We start from the raw sequence: 14512 nt of genomic DNA, 5'->3' as shown, positions 1-14512 counted from the left end.
TTTGTCCTATGACGTCATCACGCTTGTACTTGCGAGTTTGGCCTGTGGCGGCGATACCTGTATTTTGGTTCTTGCTCTTTTCTACGTTACAAGAGCTTTGTTGTCAGTATGAGTGGCGTTTTTGTAATCAGGAGCTGGTATTCTGTCGATACAAGCCAACTTCAATTTCTCCTCAGTGTCCCTTTAACGTGCACTGACATCGCACAGTTCACGGGCCTCTAGAATTTCGCCTCCATCGAAATTCGGCCGCCGCGGCCGGGATCGAACCCGCGTCTTTCGGGCCAGCAGCCGAGCGCCGTAACCACTGAGCGACCGCGGCGGTGCCATTTAAAAGTGCCTTACCACTGAACTCGGAGTAGATACTCGGAAAACTGCTTCGCTCAGGCGTGGTCGCTCGGTTGCAATATCCTAGCTGCTCTGGGGATTGCCTGGCGCCATAGCTCTAGGCGAGCAGGCTCTGACGCAGCTTTAAAAAGTGACACTTTGTCTGAACAACTCTGGTAGTCCGATTAGCAGTTGGGTACGAAGCATAATCGCGTCTAGTCGGCTTCTGTACCCGGCTGGACCCCTCAGGTGCGCCACTGCAGCAACACATCACAGCCAATATGTATACATAGGGCGCGACGACCGTCCACGTCGTTGGCCCGCGCCACCACGTGTGTTTGCACAACGATCACTGTGGCTGGTCCCAAACTGCGACACAAAAAGCTAGTTCTACCAAACTTTGCTCGTGCACGGTGCCTATCACAGCGTGGAAGCCGAAGACCTAACGTCCACAACTTGTGATGCCCTCTGGCAGCGCATAACACCGACAAGCACAGCCTAGAACGGTACCGAAACTCGTGCAAACCGCTCAGACGCGTACGCCGCTCCGCAAGCGAATGGCCACTACTCCGCAGCGCACCCGCGCCGCCGCGGTCGGCAACGCCATGTGTGCGCGCGCTCCGCCACGGCCGGCGGGCAGCGTTAACACCTAAAATGATCTTACACTGTGCAAAAAAAGGCTGTTTTCTCTGATAATACATCTTTTATAGTTAAGAAAAGTAAAATACATGAAAAACAAGCATTGCTAGCACAAGTCAGTCATTTTTGCCAGCAAACTGTTGACGCCGAGTAGGGGCGAATTTAAAGAAGAGGGGGAGAATTTTCCATGACAAATGACGATGGTGAATGTTAATGCCGCAAGGGCAGCTTTTGGTCCAAGAGCTTCGTACTCAGTGGCCGAAGCATTTGACGAAAAAAAGTTTCTGCAGAACTCGGACCAGGTTTAACCAGTTGACTCTCCAGATACTACTGGCTGCTCCCGAAGTGACGAAGAGCGCTGGTTCAGAGATGGAACGCTTGTTTCTGAACGACGCTGGCTCTGTCTTTCAGGCACTTGTGGCCCATTATTCTGCCCAAGTCGTTCGGGTCCATGTACTTGCGCCCGGTTGGATGGCCCAGGTTGTGCGGGTACGGGTACTTTGCGCACGGTTTTTAGGCCCAGGTTGTTCGGGTACGGGTACTTTGTCCACGGTTGGTCGGCCCAGGTTGTTCGAGTACGGGTACTTTGTGCACGGCTTTTAGGCCCAGGTTGTTCGGGTACGGGTACTTTGTCCACGGTTGGTCGGCCCAGGTTGTGCGGGTACGGGTACTTTGTGCACGGTTTTTAAGCCCAGGTTGTTCGGGTACGGGTACTTTGTCCACGGTTGGTCGGCCCAGGTTGTGCGGGTACGGGTACTTTGTGCACGGTTTTTAAGCCCAGGTTGTTCGGGTACGGGTACTTTGTCCACGGTTGGTCGGCCCAGGTTGTGCGGGTACGGGTACTTCGTGCACGGTTTTTAAGCCCAGGTTGTTCGGGTCCGGTACTTTGTCCACGGTTGGTCGGCCCAGGTTGTGCGGGTCCGGGTACTTTGTGCACGGTTTTTAGGCCCAGGTTGTTCGGGTCCGAGTACTTTGTGTACGGTTTTTAGGCCCAGGTTGTGCGGGTCCGGGTACTTCGTGCACGGTTTTTAGACCCAAGCCGTACGAGTCCGCGTACTGGTTCTTGGTTGGTCGGCTCAACACGTGTCGGTCCAGGAACTTTTGTTCCCTATTGGTCGGCCCAAGTCCGGCGGGTCCACGTACTTGTGCGGGGCGCATCGAGCTGGCCAGAGTGACTTCCTTGTACCGGGTTCTGTTGACAGGAAATGAAAGAAACGGGGTTTATTTCATCACACCGCGCCGGTCAGAGGAGCATAGTGAGTGGAACACATCAGTGCCGCACGTTGCACGGAAGTAATGAATGTATTACACAGGCATGGAGAATCATTACGCCAGGTAATGAGTTTCCACGGTAAAATACCTCCAGGTGGCTACGGAAATATTCGTGTCAGGCGGCTGCTCTGCATAAGAATATTGTGATGTTTTTTGAGGATACCTTTAACAATGGGCATTCATGCACAATGGGTTAGCACTGAAGTGGTGTTTTATTGTCGTTACCCGTGTTTATCTGAACGAAGGATTTCCTTGCGGTCTATTGTATCTGCGCATTTAATTGCGTCGTCAATAATTTGAGGTGGGTATCTTTGTCCTGTAAGAGCATTTCGCAGTTTTCCACAGTGGTCAGCAAAGTCGCAGCCACCCCGCGTAGCATATCGTAGGTCACGGAGCCTGCGCGACATGCTGGTTTCATCAAAAACCACTAACCCCTGTCCAACTGGCTGCCGCCCTAGCCAAAAAACGCGTTGTAAGGTATGCACTCATATGACCACTATTACATTGTCAAGAAGTACTGCCTCAGACTTTTACTGTAAAATAAAAGGGAATTTCACTTGCGACAGTAGCAATGTTGTCTATCTGCTCGAATGCGGTGTGTGTAAGCTGCAGTACATTGGACAAACTGAACTACCCTTCAGGTTGCGATCTATCTGCTCGAATGCGGTGTGTGTAAGCTGCAGTACATTGGACAAACTGAACTACCCTTCAGGTTGCGATTCAATAACCACCGATCACATGCCAATGTCCTTCCTAATTTTCCGCTCTTAAGACATGTCGCGACTCCCGGCCACTCATTTGATAACATTACAGCCACAATACTTGAATCTGTTTTCAGATCTCACCATGACACAGAGGTTGGAGAATCCTTCCTAATTTTCAAATTCAAAGCCCTAACTTCTTCATTGAATGAAAACCCAGGGAAAATATATTTTCTCTCAAAGTAGCGACAATTATGTTCACGGAAACGTGATCGTCTTTAAGGCTTCTTATGCTCGTGCATTTAACGCAGAGCATTTTTTTCGACGACCAGTGTGACTGCATTGTATAGTGACACGACGAACGCAACAGGTGTTGATGATTGCCGTTTGCTGTGCCTGATTTCCTGCGCTATCAACGCAGTACTGTTTAGTATCTTTGAATAAGCAAGTTTTCCTCCTTTACTCCCTTTTCATCTCGAAGGTGCATGACTCGAGCACAACACGTGTCAACTCGTAGAATACTTGCGTACTGTATCACCTATGCCCCGTGTACTCTTTTGTGTTTGATGTTATTGTTTACAAGTTGACGAAGTGTTTCTGTGCCATGCCTTTAACTCCGCAATGCGTGTTGATTATTGCTTTCTGCATGCCCCAGCGCTAATTTTGTATGCTATTTTTACTTGCGAGGAGCACGTGTCAACTCCGAAAGTCTGTAAGCCTCTTCACTGTGCGCCACTTACGACATCACGTGTATTTTTTTTACGTTGTCATTAGATATTAGTGGCTGGTCGCATGTCTTTTCGCAGTACAGGTATTTAAGAAGCATTATATTAAAATTAAATTCTTGTAGGCGCAAAGCCCATCGAGCGAGCCGTCCACACGTGTCACGAAGACTCACTAGCCAGCAAAGCGAATGGTGGTCGGTCACGACGATGAAAGCGTTCCCGTACAGATAGGAGCGGAAGCGCTGTACAGCGAAAACAACGGCGAGACATTCTTGCTCGGTAACCGTGTAATTCCTTTCGCACTTACTCAACGAGCGGCTGGCATATGCTACCACATGCTGATCGCGGCCATGGCGTTGTATAAGTACAGCGCCGATACCGATACCACTTGCATTAGTGTGTACTTCAATTGGTGCTGACGGGCAGAAAAGCGTAGGATGGAGCCCCAGGTCAAAAGAAACTTCAGGTGACGGAAAGCTGCGTCACATTCGATGGTCCGATTGAATGGTGCATCGTTATGCAGCAGACACGAGAGTGGGTAAACGATGTCCGCAAACCTTGGTATAAAGCGTCGAAATTACGAGCAGAGCCCTAAAAAGCACTGCAGCTCTTTTGCTGATTGGGGCACCGTAAAACTTTTGACAGCTTCAATGTTCTTGGGATCAGGTAGAACACCTTCTTTATCAACTAAGTGACCAAGAATAGTAATTGTTTCACGGTTCCCAAAATGGTATTTCATTGAATTCAGGACAAGACCAGCTCGTTCCATGCATTCAATCACGATATTCAGACGGCTGTTGTGCACACTAAATGGTTTGTAAAAAATTACAAAGTCGTCCAAATAACACAAACATATTTTCCACTTTAGTCCATGCAGGATTGCATCCATGAGCCGCTCGAATGTTGCAGGCGCATTATATGATCCAAAAGGAACAACGTTAAATTCATAAAGTCCGTCTGGTGCTATGAATGACGTTGTTTCTTTATCTGCACCGTGCATGGGGATTTGCCAGTAGCCTGATCTCAACTCGATAGAAGAAAAGTATGAAGCTGAGCGCATACAGTCAATTGAGTCATCTATACGTGGAAGCGGGTAGATGTCTTTCTTCATGGCTGTATTTAAGCGACGGTAGTCAACACAGAACCTCCATGTGCCACCTTTTTTCCTAACAAGGATAGCTAGAGCTGCCCAAGGACTAGAAGATCCTCGAATAATGCCGCGCTTTAGCATCTCTTGAACTTGGTCAACTATTAACTTAGATTCAGTGGCTGAGGCTCGATAGGGCTCCTGGCGTATCGCAGGTGCGGACCCGGTGTTGATCTTGTGGTGAATACGACTGGTGGGAGTCAGGCAGCGGTGTTGAATCGTCCTTGGCAAAGTCGAACACAAGCACGTGCTTCAGAAGTAGTACTACTAGAATGCGACGCTCGGTTGTGGAAAGAGACTCGTTATTCATAGCCTTAACTTAGTTTGCTTTGGTTTAAGGGGTTTAACGTCCCAAAGCGACTCAGGCTCTGAGGGACGCCGTAGTGAAGGGCTCCGGAAATTTCGATCACCTGGGGTTCTTTAACGTGCACTGACATCGGGTCTCCATATCTCGTTGCACGTGCTGCTCAATGACAGAGCTGGTTAACGCCGCGACGGAACCTGACACGCCTTCCTCGAAACGGGCGAATACGCACGGGGGTTTATTAACAGAGCGATCGATCGAAGCAGGACCGGGACGAAGCCTACAAGCGTCCTTTCTCTTCTTTTTTTCTCTACCGATACATCCGACCGTTGATCTTCTTTTTCCGTCGATGTTCTACGAAGGCGCGCTGGCCCCTATATGCTGGCTAAAGTCGGATACAACTCATGAAAGAAGCGGCAGATGCCCGCCACACCCTCAAAAGAGACCCTCCAGACAACAGTGTAGACCGATTTTCACGCCTGGGTTAATTAGAACAAGCAGTGCTAATTCCCTTCCATCTGCCACCTTATGCGATGTCACGCTAGCTGGTCGAAGGGGATTAACCGTGACGTCGTGATGATTGATGAGATGTACTGCAGTAAGGTATTTTGCCGGACTAGTTGGTTTTCCATATTGCCGCGAACCTTTGTAGCATTTGTTCGTTGTGTTTATTTGTTCATGCTTCAAGGCTGCCGGCACGCCGCTTTATCGCTTCGTTTGTGACGCAAGACGCGCCTAGAATTATCTCGATTGATCGCAACCGGACGGAGCCGTTTCTAGTTTGCGCCAGAATGTTCTAGTAACTTCTAAAGCTTTATCTCGAAGGTTCGCTATCAGCTTTAAAAAGAGCACGGCCGACAGCGGTGGTCTTTCTGTTCGACGACCGCCGAGCACGCTTGTTGCTACGCCGCCGCCGAGTGATTCAGTTCTTTGCGGGCGCAAGTCAGCCCGAATAAATAGTTTCGTTTCGAAGACATTCTCGCTGTGTTCCTGTTCGCCGGACTGCAGTCACCACTACGTGACAATATTAACATGTGAAACAAGGCGCTAAATTAACACACACAGAGGGTAACCATATATGCACCTTTACCTTCCTCAAATCCAGCGGGTGTTTGCGTATAAGGCTAGGCCAACGTTTGGGCTACACTGTGCATCGTTTCGTAGCGCCGACAGAGAGGCAGCTGGCAGCAGTTCTGAGGAACGAAGACGCCTCAGCGTTGTGCTCGCTTTGCGCACCCCTGACGTTAACGGGCACATTTTGGTTTGGTTTGGTTTTATGGGGTTCAACGTCCCAAAGCGACTCAGGCTATGAGGGACGCCGTAGTGAAGGGCTCCGGAAATTTCGACCACCACGGGTTCTTTAACGTGCACTGGCATCGCACAGTACACGGGCCTCTAGAATTTCGCCTTCATCGAAATTCAACCGCCGCGGCCGGGAAAAGGGCACATTTTGAGAGCGAGCATGTATGCGTACCGAAGACGCTGCGCACAGTCAGCAGTGGCGATGAAACGACTCCCCAAGTAATTCCAAGCATTTTTTTTTAAATTTCCCCTCCTTCACCAGTGACGCAAATTCTCGCGTTCGTTCTTATTGGCTGAAGACTAGGTACAGGGCCTCACTTTAGCCAATGGCGAAGGGCAGAAAATGTGATTCGGGAAGGAATGTATATAGCAAACCAGAGCCCTTCGCATTCAGATCAAGTGACACCTAGGGTGTCTGCTTTGAATCGCGCAAGACGGCTCGCATTCCTCGGAGACAGCATGATGTGCTCTCAAAATCTCCAAGCATGAGACCGTCATTATGATGGTTTTATGGTGTTTAACGCCCCAACGCGACTCAGGCTATGATGTTCTGGTTTATTTGGGTTTAAAAGCCACTAAGGCTGTGAGGGACGCCGTTGTGAAGGGCTCCGGAAATTTCGACCACCTGGAGTTCTTTAACGTTCACTGACATCGCACAGTACACGGGCCCCTAGAATTTCGCCTCAATCGAAATTCGACCGCGAAGACCGGGAGGCAGTGAGGGACGCCGTTGCGAAGGGCTCCGGAAATTTCGACCACCTGGGGTTCTTCAACGTGCACTGACATCGCATAGTGCACGGGCCTCCAGCATAAGACCGTCGTTATGAAAGTGCCCCCTATTTAAGAGCGCTCTAAAGCTTGCTGTATCACATAACAATCATTGCAGGATTGGTTGCAGAATTGGTATTACTTCCTAAACGCCTTGCTAACCCGCATGTGATTTCGCGCTTTCAAGTTTCGTTGACTTTTACTGCACAGGCTTCATCATCATCATCGTCAGCCTGACTACACCCCCCGTAGGGCAAAGGCCTCTCCCATATCTCTCCGTTGAACCCTGTCCTTTGCCAGCTGCGGCCACCGTATCCCCGCAAACTTCTTGATCTCATCCGTCCACCTAACTTTCTGCTGCCCCCTTCTACGCTTGCTTCCTCTTGGAGTCCACTACTAAGGACCAGCTGCAGAAAAATATTAGAAGAAAAGTGTTGGCATGTGCTTTGCAGCAATAAGTTCTGTACACAGACATTTATTTATTCTGTACACCTCTTCCGTGAACTGCAGGATCCTTGTCTCTAGCGTGGGAAGACATTTCGCTTCAATGTTTAGTTTGTGCCTTGGGCATATGAAGGTCCGTAGCCGACAGCCCCAGCTCCTCACTCAACAAGAGGGTCAACTCTTCCCGGATCATTGCCACAGCAGTAGCTTCGATGATAGCGGCTAACTGACGTGTTGTTTCGACCTGGGCAATAGACACCACTCAATTTCAGCTCACAGATACTGAAAATGGAGGTTGAAATAGACTTTAAGCGCAGCTTAGGTGGGAAAACAGCGCACAGAAAAACGAGAACCGGAAGAAGGTGAGGCAGACTTGCGCTAACAAGTGATCGCTCATAATCGAACGCTTTGAAATATATAGCAGGAAAGAAGCAAAGATAGCGCGAAAGATACATGAGTGACACTTATACGTGACACATGAGTGACACTTAAACTATTGCCAGTTGGTGTGGGGCACTACAACATTCACTAACCTTGAACGTATTCATTTGATGCAAAAAAGATATCTCCGAAATACATATAATTTACCGTTCCGACATCCAAGTGCAGCTTTCTTTTGTCATTCCAGAGTTATTAAAGCACATAATCTTTATAAATATCGCCTCAGTGTTACTTTTAAAACAGAAATCAGGAAAAATGTAACAAATCTTAAAAATTTAGCAGAACTAAGGAAAAAAGAATCAGTCTATCCAACAAGACGTGGCGAAGAATGGACAGTGCCAACACCTCGACTAAATCTTGGTAGGGAATGCCTTCAGTACACACTTCCATCTCTTCTAAATAGGTATATCCACATTAACCTCGATTTGTTTTCTTTTTCACGCCGTGAACTACATAATTTGTTTTTGAATAAGATGGTTTAAGTTTCATTATGTATACATATTGCTGTTTCGTGTATTCTCGGCTGCTTCCTTGATGTGCTTGTTTTTTTCTAAAATTGTATAAACTCTTGTGTTGCCTCCCTGTCAATAATCAGGATTGTAGACTCGTCAAGCTGCCCAAGGGCAGCTTTTTTCTACGATTCCTCCATCTCTAGTGTTAGATGGGAAATAAACTTTGAAACTTTGAAACGTATCACACAGTGAACACCTCTCGAAAGGATAACAGAGTGGCTAAAAGTGACGGGCCAAAGGAATAGAAACAAGACTAAACACACAGCACAAAGCAATCCTAGCCTCCAAGGTACTGGATTTCTTTTTTTGAGCGATATGGAAGGTCTGCTGATACAGGTGTCTCCTTGTATAGTATCCGCAGCACTTCAAATATATTCCTTGTGCGTGCGTCTGTGAATTGCCAGATTGCTTCCTGCCGTCCGTTTTAAGGTGCGCGCCTGCTAGCAGTTCGATTAAACAGTGCCCGGTCTGACCGACGTAGCAACGTCCACACGATAGCGGTATCTTGTATGCCACGTTCCTTCGGCAATCCACATGACGGATAATATGCATCATAAGCAGCTTGCCCTGGTTCTCTCGCTGGTACTATTCTTTTTGTATAGGCCTCCGAGCTTTTCTGGTGCGGAGAACAAAACCGACGCGGGTTTGATCCCGACCGCGGCGGTCGAATTTGGATGAAGGTGAAATTCTAGAGGCCCGTGTACTGTGCGATGTCAGTGCACGTTAAAGAACCCCAGGTGGTCTAAATTTCCGGAGCCCTTCACTATGGCGTCCCTCATAGCCTGAGTTACTTTGAGACGTTAAACCCCAATAAACCAAACCAAACCAAACATGCTCCCGCTTTTCCAACAGTCTTCGTCATCGCACAGCACACGGACGCCTTTTGCGTTTCACCTCCATCGAAACGTGGCCGCCGCGGTCAGGTGCGCTTCAATACAGACGAAACGCAAAAGCCGCCCGTGTGCGTTGCGATATCAGTGCACGTTAAAATCCCCAGGTGGCCGAAATTATTCCGGAGCCCTTCACTACGGCACCACTTTCTTCCTGTCTTCTCTCATTTCCTCCTTAATCCCTTCTCTTACGGCGCGGTTCGGGTGTCCACCGAGATATGTGAGACAGTTACTGCGTCATTTCCTTTCCTCAAAAACAGATTTTCATTTTCATTTTTTAAAACTGCACAAAGCACTCCAAGCCTCCAAAGTACTGGAGGCACTTCCTATATTCACAAGGTGGCGCACAATCTGAAGAAGATCGCCCCCCGCCGCGGTGGCTCAGTGGTTTACGGCGCTCGGCTGCTGGAACGAAGGACGCGGGTTCGATCCCGGCCACAGCGGCTAAATTTCGATAGAGGCGTAATTCTAGAGGCCCGTGTGCTGTGCGATGTCAGTGCACGTTAAAGAACCCCAGATGGTCGAAATTTCCGGAGCCCTTCACTACGGCGTCCCTCATAGCCTGAGTCACTTTGGGACGTTAAACCCCAATAAACCAAACCCAAGAAGATTGCCGGAAAAGCGGAGCATGTGTTTTTGCCTGTCACTTTTAGCCACTCTGTTATCCATTAAAGAAGTGGTGATTGTGTGATATTAGTGTCGTTCATGCATCTTCCTCGTCGTCTTTCTTTCTTTCCTGCTATATATTTCGAAGTGCTCGAATAAAAGCGATAGTTGTTCGCCATCGCGAGTGCGTGTCACCTTCTTCCCGTCCTTGTTTTTCTGTGCGCTGTTTACCCACCTAAGTAATGCACCAACTAGCCGAACAACAAAATTTATTGCGGTTCAAGGACAACTCCTATACACCGAAAGATTGGTTCCAAGAATGCTTATTACATATGGCACACCCTGAACACTAAAACGCCTATGTGGGAGCAAAAAAAAAGAGAGTAAACTGTCCTCGAGCGCACCCTGTTTTATGAAAGAGTGTGCGCTAGTTAGAGTGCATGCGGTCTGTGAAATTTTAACGTCCCGAAGCGACAAATTGGCTATGATTGGTTGGTTTGGTTGGTTTATGGGGTTTAACGTCCCAAAGCGACTCAGGCTATGAGAGACGCTGTAGTGGAGGGCTCCGGAAATTTCGACCACCTGGGGTTCTGTGCACTGACATCGCACAGTACACGGGCCTCTAGAATTTCTCCTCCAAAGAAATTCAACCGCCGCGGCTGGGATCGAACACGCGTCTTTCGGGTCAGCAGCCGAGCACCATAACCACTGAGCCACCGCGGTGGCAAATTGGCTATGAGGTACGCTGCAGTGGAGGACTCCACATTAATTTAGACTACCTAAGGTTCTTGCCTACCGACATCCCTTTTACCCTGTTATTGGTCCTCTCAAAAAGATTAAAAAAACATAAAAGAAAGAGAGAGGATGCCTGGACCAGCAAAGCTTTGCCAGGCTTAACGCCAATTCAAGATAAATGAAAAAGAACTAAATGTTGCAAAAAAGAAAAAAAATTAAGCGAAAAACAGAGCAGTAAAAAAAACTCAAAAGAAGAGAAAACAAAAGGCTCATCACAGTAGAAGTTAGTCGCACAGACCCAAAGCACAACGTGCAGTCCGCGGAATAAATAATAATAATAAAAAAGAGAAAACCGAAGTCACTGCAAAGTCATGGTCACAGTAACAGTCTAAACAAAGCACCGAGTGCCGGCCACAAAGAAAATCTGAAAAATAAAAACATAATCAAAACAAGACAAAACCGACATCACACAGCGCACGGGAATTTTTGCATTTAGCCTGCAGGAACTCGATCCCACGACCTTGGTGTAAGCAGCCGAACGCCAAACCCACTGAGCCACCGCACTGGGCGCATACTGTCACTCTATCAAATCTATAACAAAAAATCGGTGGTGAATAAATACTCATGTAGTGATTGGAGTGACGCAGCTAACGACATGCAGCTAACATAGTCCGCATTTTGAACTCTGTCCCAATCAAAACAGTACAAGGAAACTACAAAAACATTATTACATTACACTACGAAACATTGGATTATTTCTGTACTAGCATATAGTCCCATCATTTATTCACATTCCAGGGTCCTTGGATCTCCAAACGTTTTAGGGCGGTGCCGCCGCGGTGGCTCAGTGGTTATGAAGCTCGTCTGCCCCCAAACACACGGGTTCGACGCCGGCCGCGGCGGCCGAATTTCGGTGTAGGCGAAATTCTGGCAGCCCGTATACTAGACACCTTTAGCATACCGTGTACCGTGTTACCGCTACCGTTACCGGAGTGCCGGGAGCCCGCCCACCGGCGGTGAGTACGCGCTGATTGGTTCCGACGCTGCCGGCGCGAGCACATGGATGGATGGATGGATGGATGGATAGGAGCGCCCCCTTTGAAACGGGGTGGTGGCAATTGCCACCATGCTCAGCTTTTCTTTATTTATTATTTTTTTTTTGTTTACTGTGTTGGCAATTCTCATTAATATTCTCCATCAACTTTGCCTACGGTTTCCTACTATTCTAACCTTATGCCACATCTCTGCTTTTCAGCCACCAATCCTCCAATCGCTTTTTGCTGACTTCCACTGCAGATTTATTTACATGACCATTGTTATCTTTAAACCCTAGGGCCTCAGAAAGAGTGACTGTGCCTGCATCGACATCCGGATGGATACCATCACATTTGATTATGAGGTGTTCAATTGTTTCCACAGATCTACCACACACTGCACATGTGTCGTCTTCTTCGTTAAATTTCTTTTTGTAGCTGCGCGTTCTAAGACACCCTGATCTAGCTTCAAAAAGTAGGGCACTGCCTCTTGAGTTATCATAGAAAAATTCTTTCCTGATCTGCCTTTTCCAGAATCGATATAGTTCTACACTATGTTTCTTTTCCACAGCTTCCCGGTATGTGGCGCCACCTGACGCCGTCAAGGCGATTTGAGCATGCGCATTGGCTGCGCGCAGGCTCCCGGTACTCTGGTACCGGTAACGGTAACATGGTACACGGTGTGCTAAAGGTGTCTACTGTGCGATGTCAGTGCACGTTAAAAAAACCCCTGGTGGTCGAAATTTCTGGACCCCTTCACTACGGCGTCCCTCACAGCCTGAGTCGCTTCGGGACGTTAAACCGCCATCGACCGTTTTAGGGCGCCGCCGCAGTCGCCCAGCGGTTATGGTGCTCGGCTGCCCCGAAAGACGCGGGCTCGACCCAGGCCGCAGCGGCTGCATTTCGATGGAGGCGAAACAGTTCGCGAAACAGTTCGACGTATCGATAATACTATTAACAAAAAAGGCTTGGGGGGGAAACTTAGTCTCTGCCTTAAGGGTATAACCCGATAATGTAACGGGCTCCTTCCGCGGCCTGGGCTCCGCTTTCGTATCACTTCGCGGACACGAACACGTGCCACTGTTCATTCTTTCACCATCGCATAACGCTTAGACTATCCTTAAGAGTGCAGTCATTAGAGATCCCTCACACGCGAGTACTTCTCTGTCGCATATAGGTTCTGCCGACATTCCCATATATATGCGGAATTGGTCATTCTCTACTTTACAGTCATGGATTGCGGGGAGTCAGTAGTCACTCCTAGCGCGGGGAGTGAGTAGTTTGGTTTGGTTTATGGGGTTTAATGTCCCAAAGCGACTAAGGCTATGAGAGACGCCGTAGTGGAGGGCTCCGGAAATTTCGACCACCTGGGGTTCTTTAACGTGCACTGACATCGCACAGTACACGGGCCTCTAGAATTTCTCCTCCAAAGAAATTCTAGCCGCCGCGGCCGGGATCGAACCCGCGTCTTTTGGGTCAGCAGCCGAGCACCATAGCCGCTGAGCCACCGCGGCGGCTGCGAGTGAGTAGTCAGTAGACACTGCTAGCGCAATGGTGCAGCAGTTAAAGGTGCACTAAAGAGGAATCTGAACTCGTCTTTTTTACCGTGGGAACACGATCTGCACGTTCCTAGCATTCTTAGAAACTCGGAATCATTAAGGCTCATACAGTCGTCCGATAACAAAGCGTGCCACACGCGTTTAACTTTGGAACTAAAAAAGAAAACCAATGGTTGCTTCAGATGGAGCAAAAAATGAGCCTAGAAGCCAAGTTTGATTACTGCAGATCAATTAATAATTACCGGCAAGAATGTTGAAATCGCGTCGAAATAGCGCGGACGTCGATATAGCCATGGGAACGGTGTGACGTCACATCCATCAGAAGTCGTCACGACATAGTGAAAATTGTCACAGGGTGGTCGGAAAAAACGCCAGATTTGTGTCAAATTAGATGGAGAAATGTGTAATTAAGCGTAATTAACACTTAAGATCCCCGAAAGATGTATAATTTGGGTATGCCGCCGCGGTGGCTCAGTGGCTATGGTGCTCGGCTGCTGGCCCGAAAGACGCGGGTTCGATCCCGGCCGCAGCGGCTGAATTTCTTGGAGGAGAAATTCGAGACCCGTGTACTGTCGAAATTTCCGGAGCCCTCCACTACGGCGTCTCTCATAGCCTTAGTCGCTTTGGGACGTTAAACCCCATAAACCAACCAACCATAATTTGGGTATCGATATAGACACGGGAACAATGTGACGTCACATCCACCGGAAGTCATCGCGGCGTAGCGTCGTCGGCTTTCGCCTCTTAAAACTTTAGTTGCCAACGTGTCCTTGCAATTTTGCCCTGTGCGGCCAATTTCCTTAACTTAAATCGGATTAAACGTCCCGGCTCCCGCCCTTTTTTTTTAATTCACCGCCGACGGTAGGAGGAGTCAACCAACCTTTCGGTCAGTCCCGTTGCGGCTTGCCGCTCTGCCATCGGCGGAGTGATACGTAGCGATCGGCGAAAGCAAAGAGTAGTAGTAGTAGTAGTGGATTTTTTATTTTGCATTGAATATGGAAGGTAAAAGAATTTTTTCTACCCCGGCATCTGCTATCGTTGCTGGAAGCACCTGAGCTGGGGCAGCGGAAGTAAAGGATAGTAGGCAGGTGTAGAAGTGAAAAGAAAGA

The 14512-nt window shown here is 48.4% G+C and overlaps 1 protein-coding gene across 6 annotated transcripts in view; it reads right to left on the bottom strand.

The window, feature by feature from the left end:
• Window positions 1–1002: 1002 nt before the first annotated feature.
• Window positions 1003–14512, bottom strand: part of LOC149365484 (uncharacterized) — a 79142-nt gene continuing 65632 nt past the window's right edge. For 4 of the 6 annotated variants that reach the window (XM_089542932.1, XM_089542908.1, XM_089542917.1 and 1 more), the window contains one exon: window positions 7642–7870. In XM_089542932.1, the coding sequence (XP_089399058.1) occupies window positions 7727–7870 (144 nt within the window). In that variant the 3' untranslated portion in view covers window positions 7642–7726. Of the gene's footprint in view, window positions 2156–7641; window positions 7871–14512 lie in introns of those variants that run through there. The other 2 variants (XM_089542922.1, XM_089542898.1) reach the window with 1 other exon arrangement.

Source organism: Amblyomma mixtum, chromosome 1, assembly GCF_055824585.1.
Source record: "Amblyomma mixtum isolate Tamu chromosome 1, ASM5582458v1, whole genome shotgun sequence".
Classification (NCBI taxonomy): Eukaryota; Metazoa; Arthropoda; class Arachnida; order Ixodida; family Ixodidae; genus Amblyomma; species Amblyomma mixtum.
Note: the sequence above shows the minus strand (reverse complement) of the source record. Positions and strands in the feature narration are given on the sequence as shown.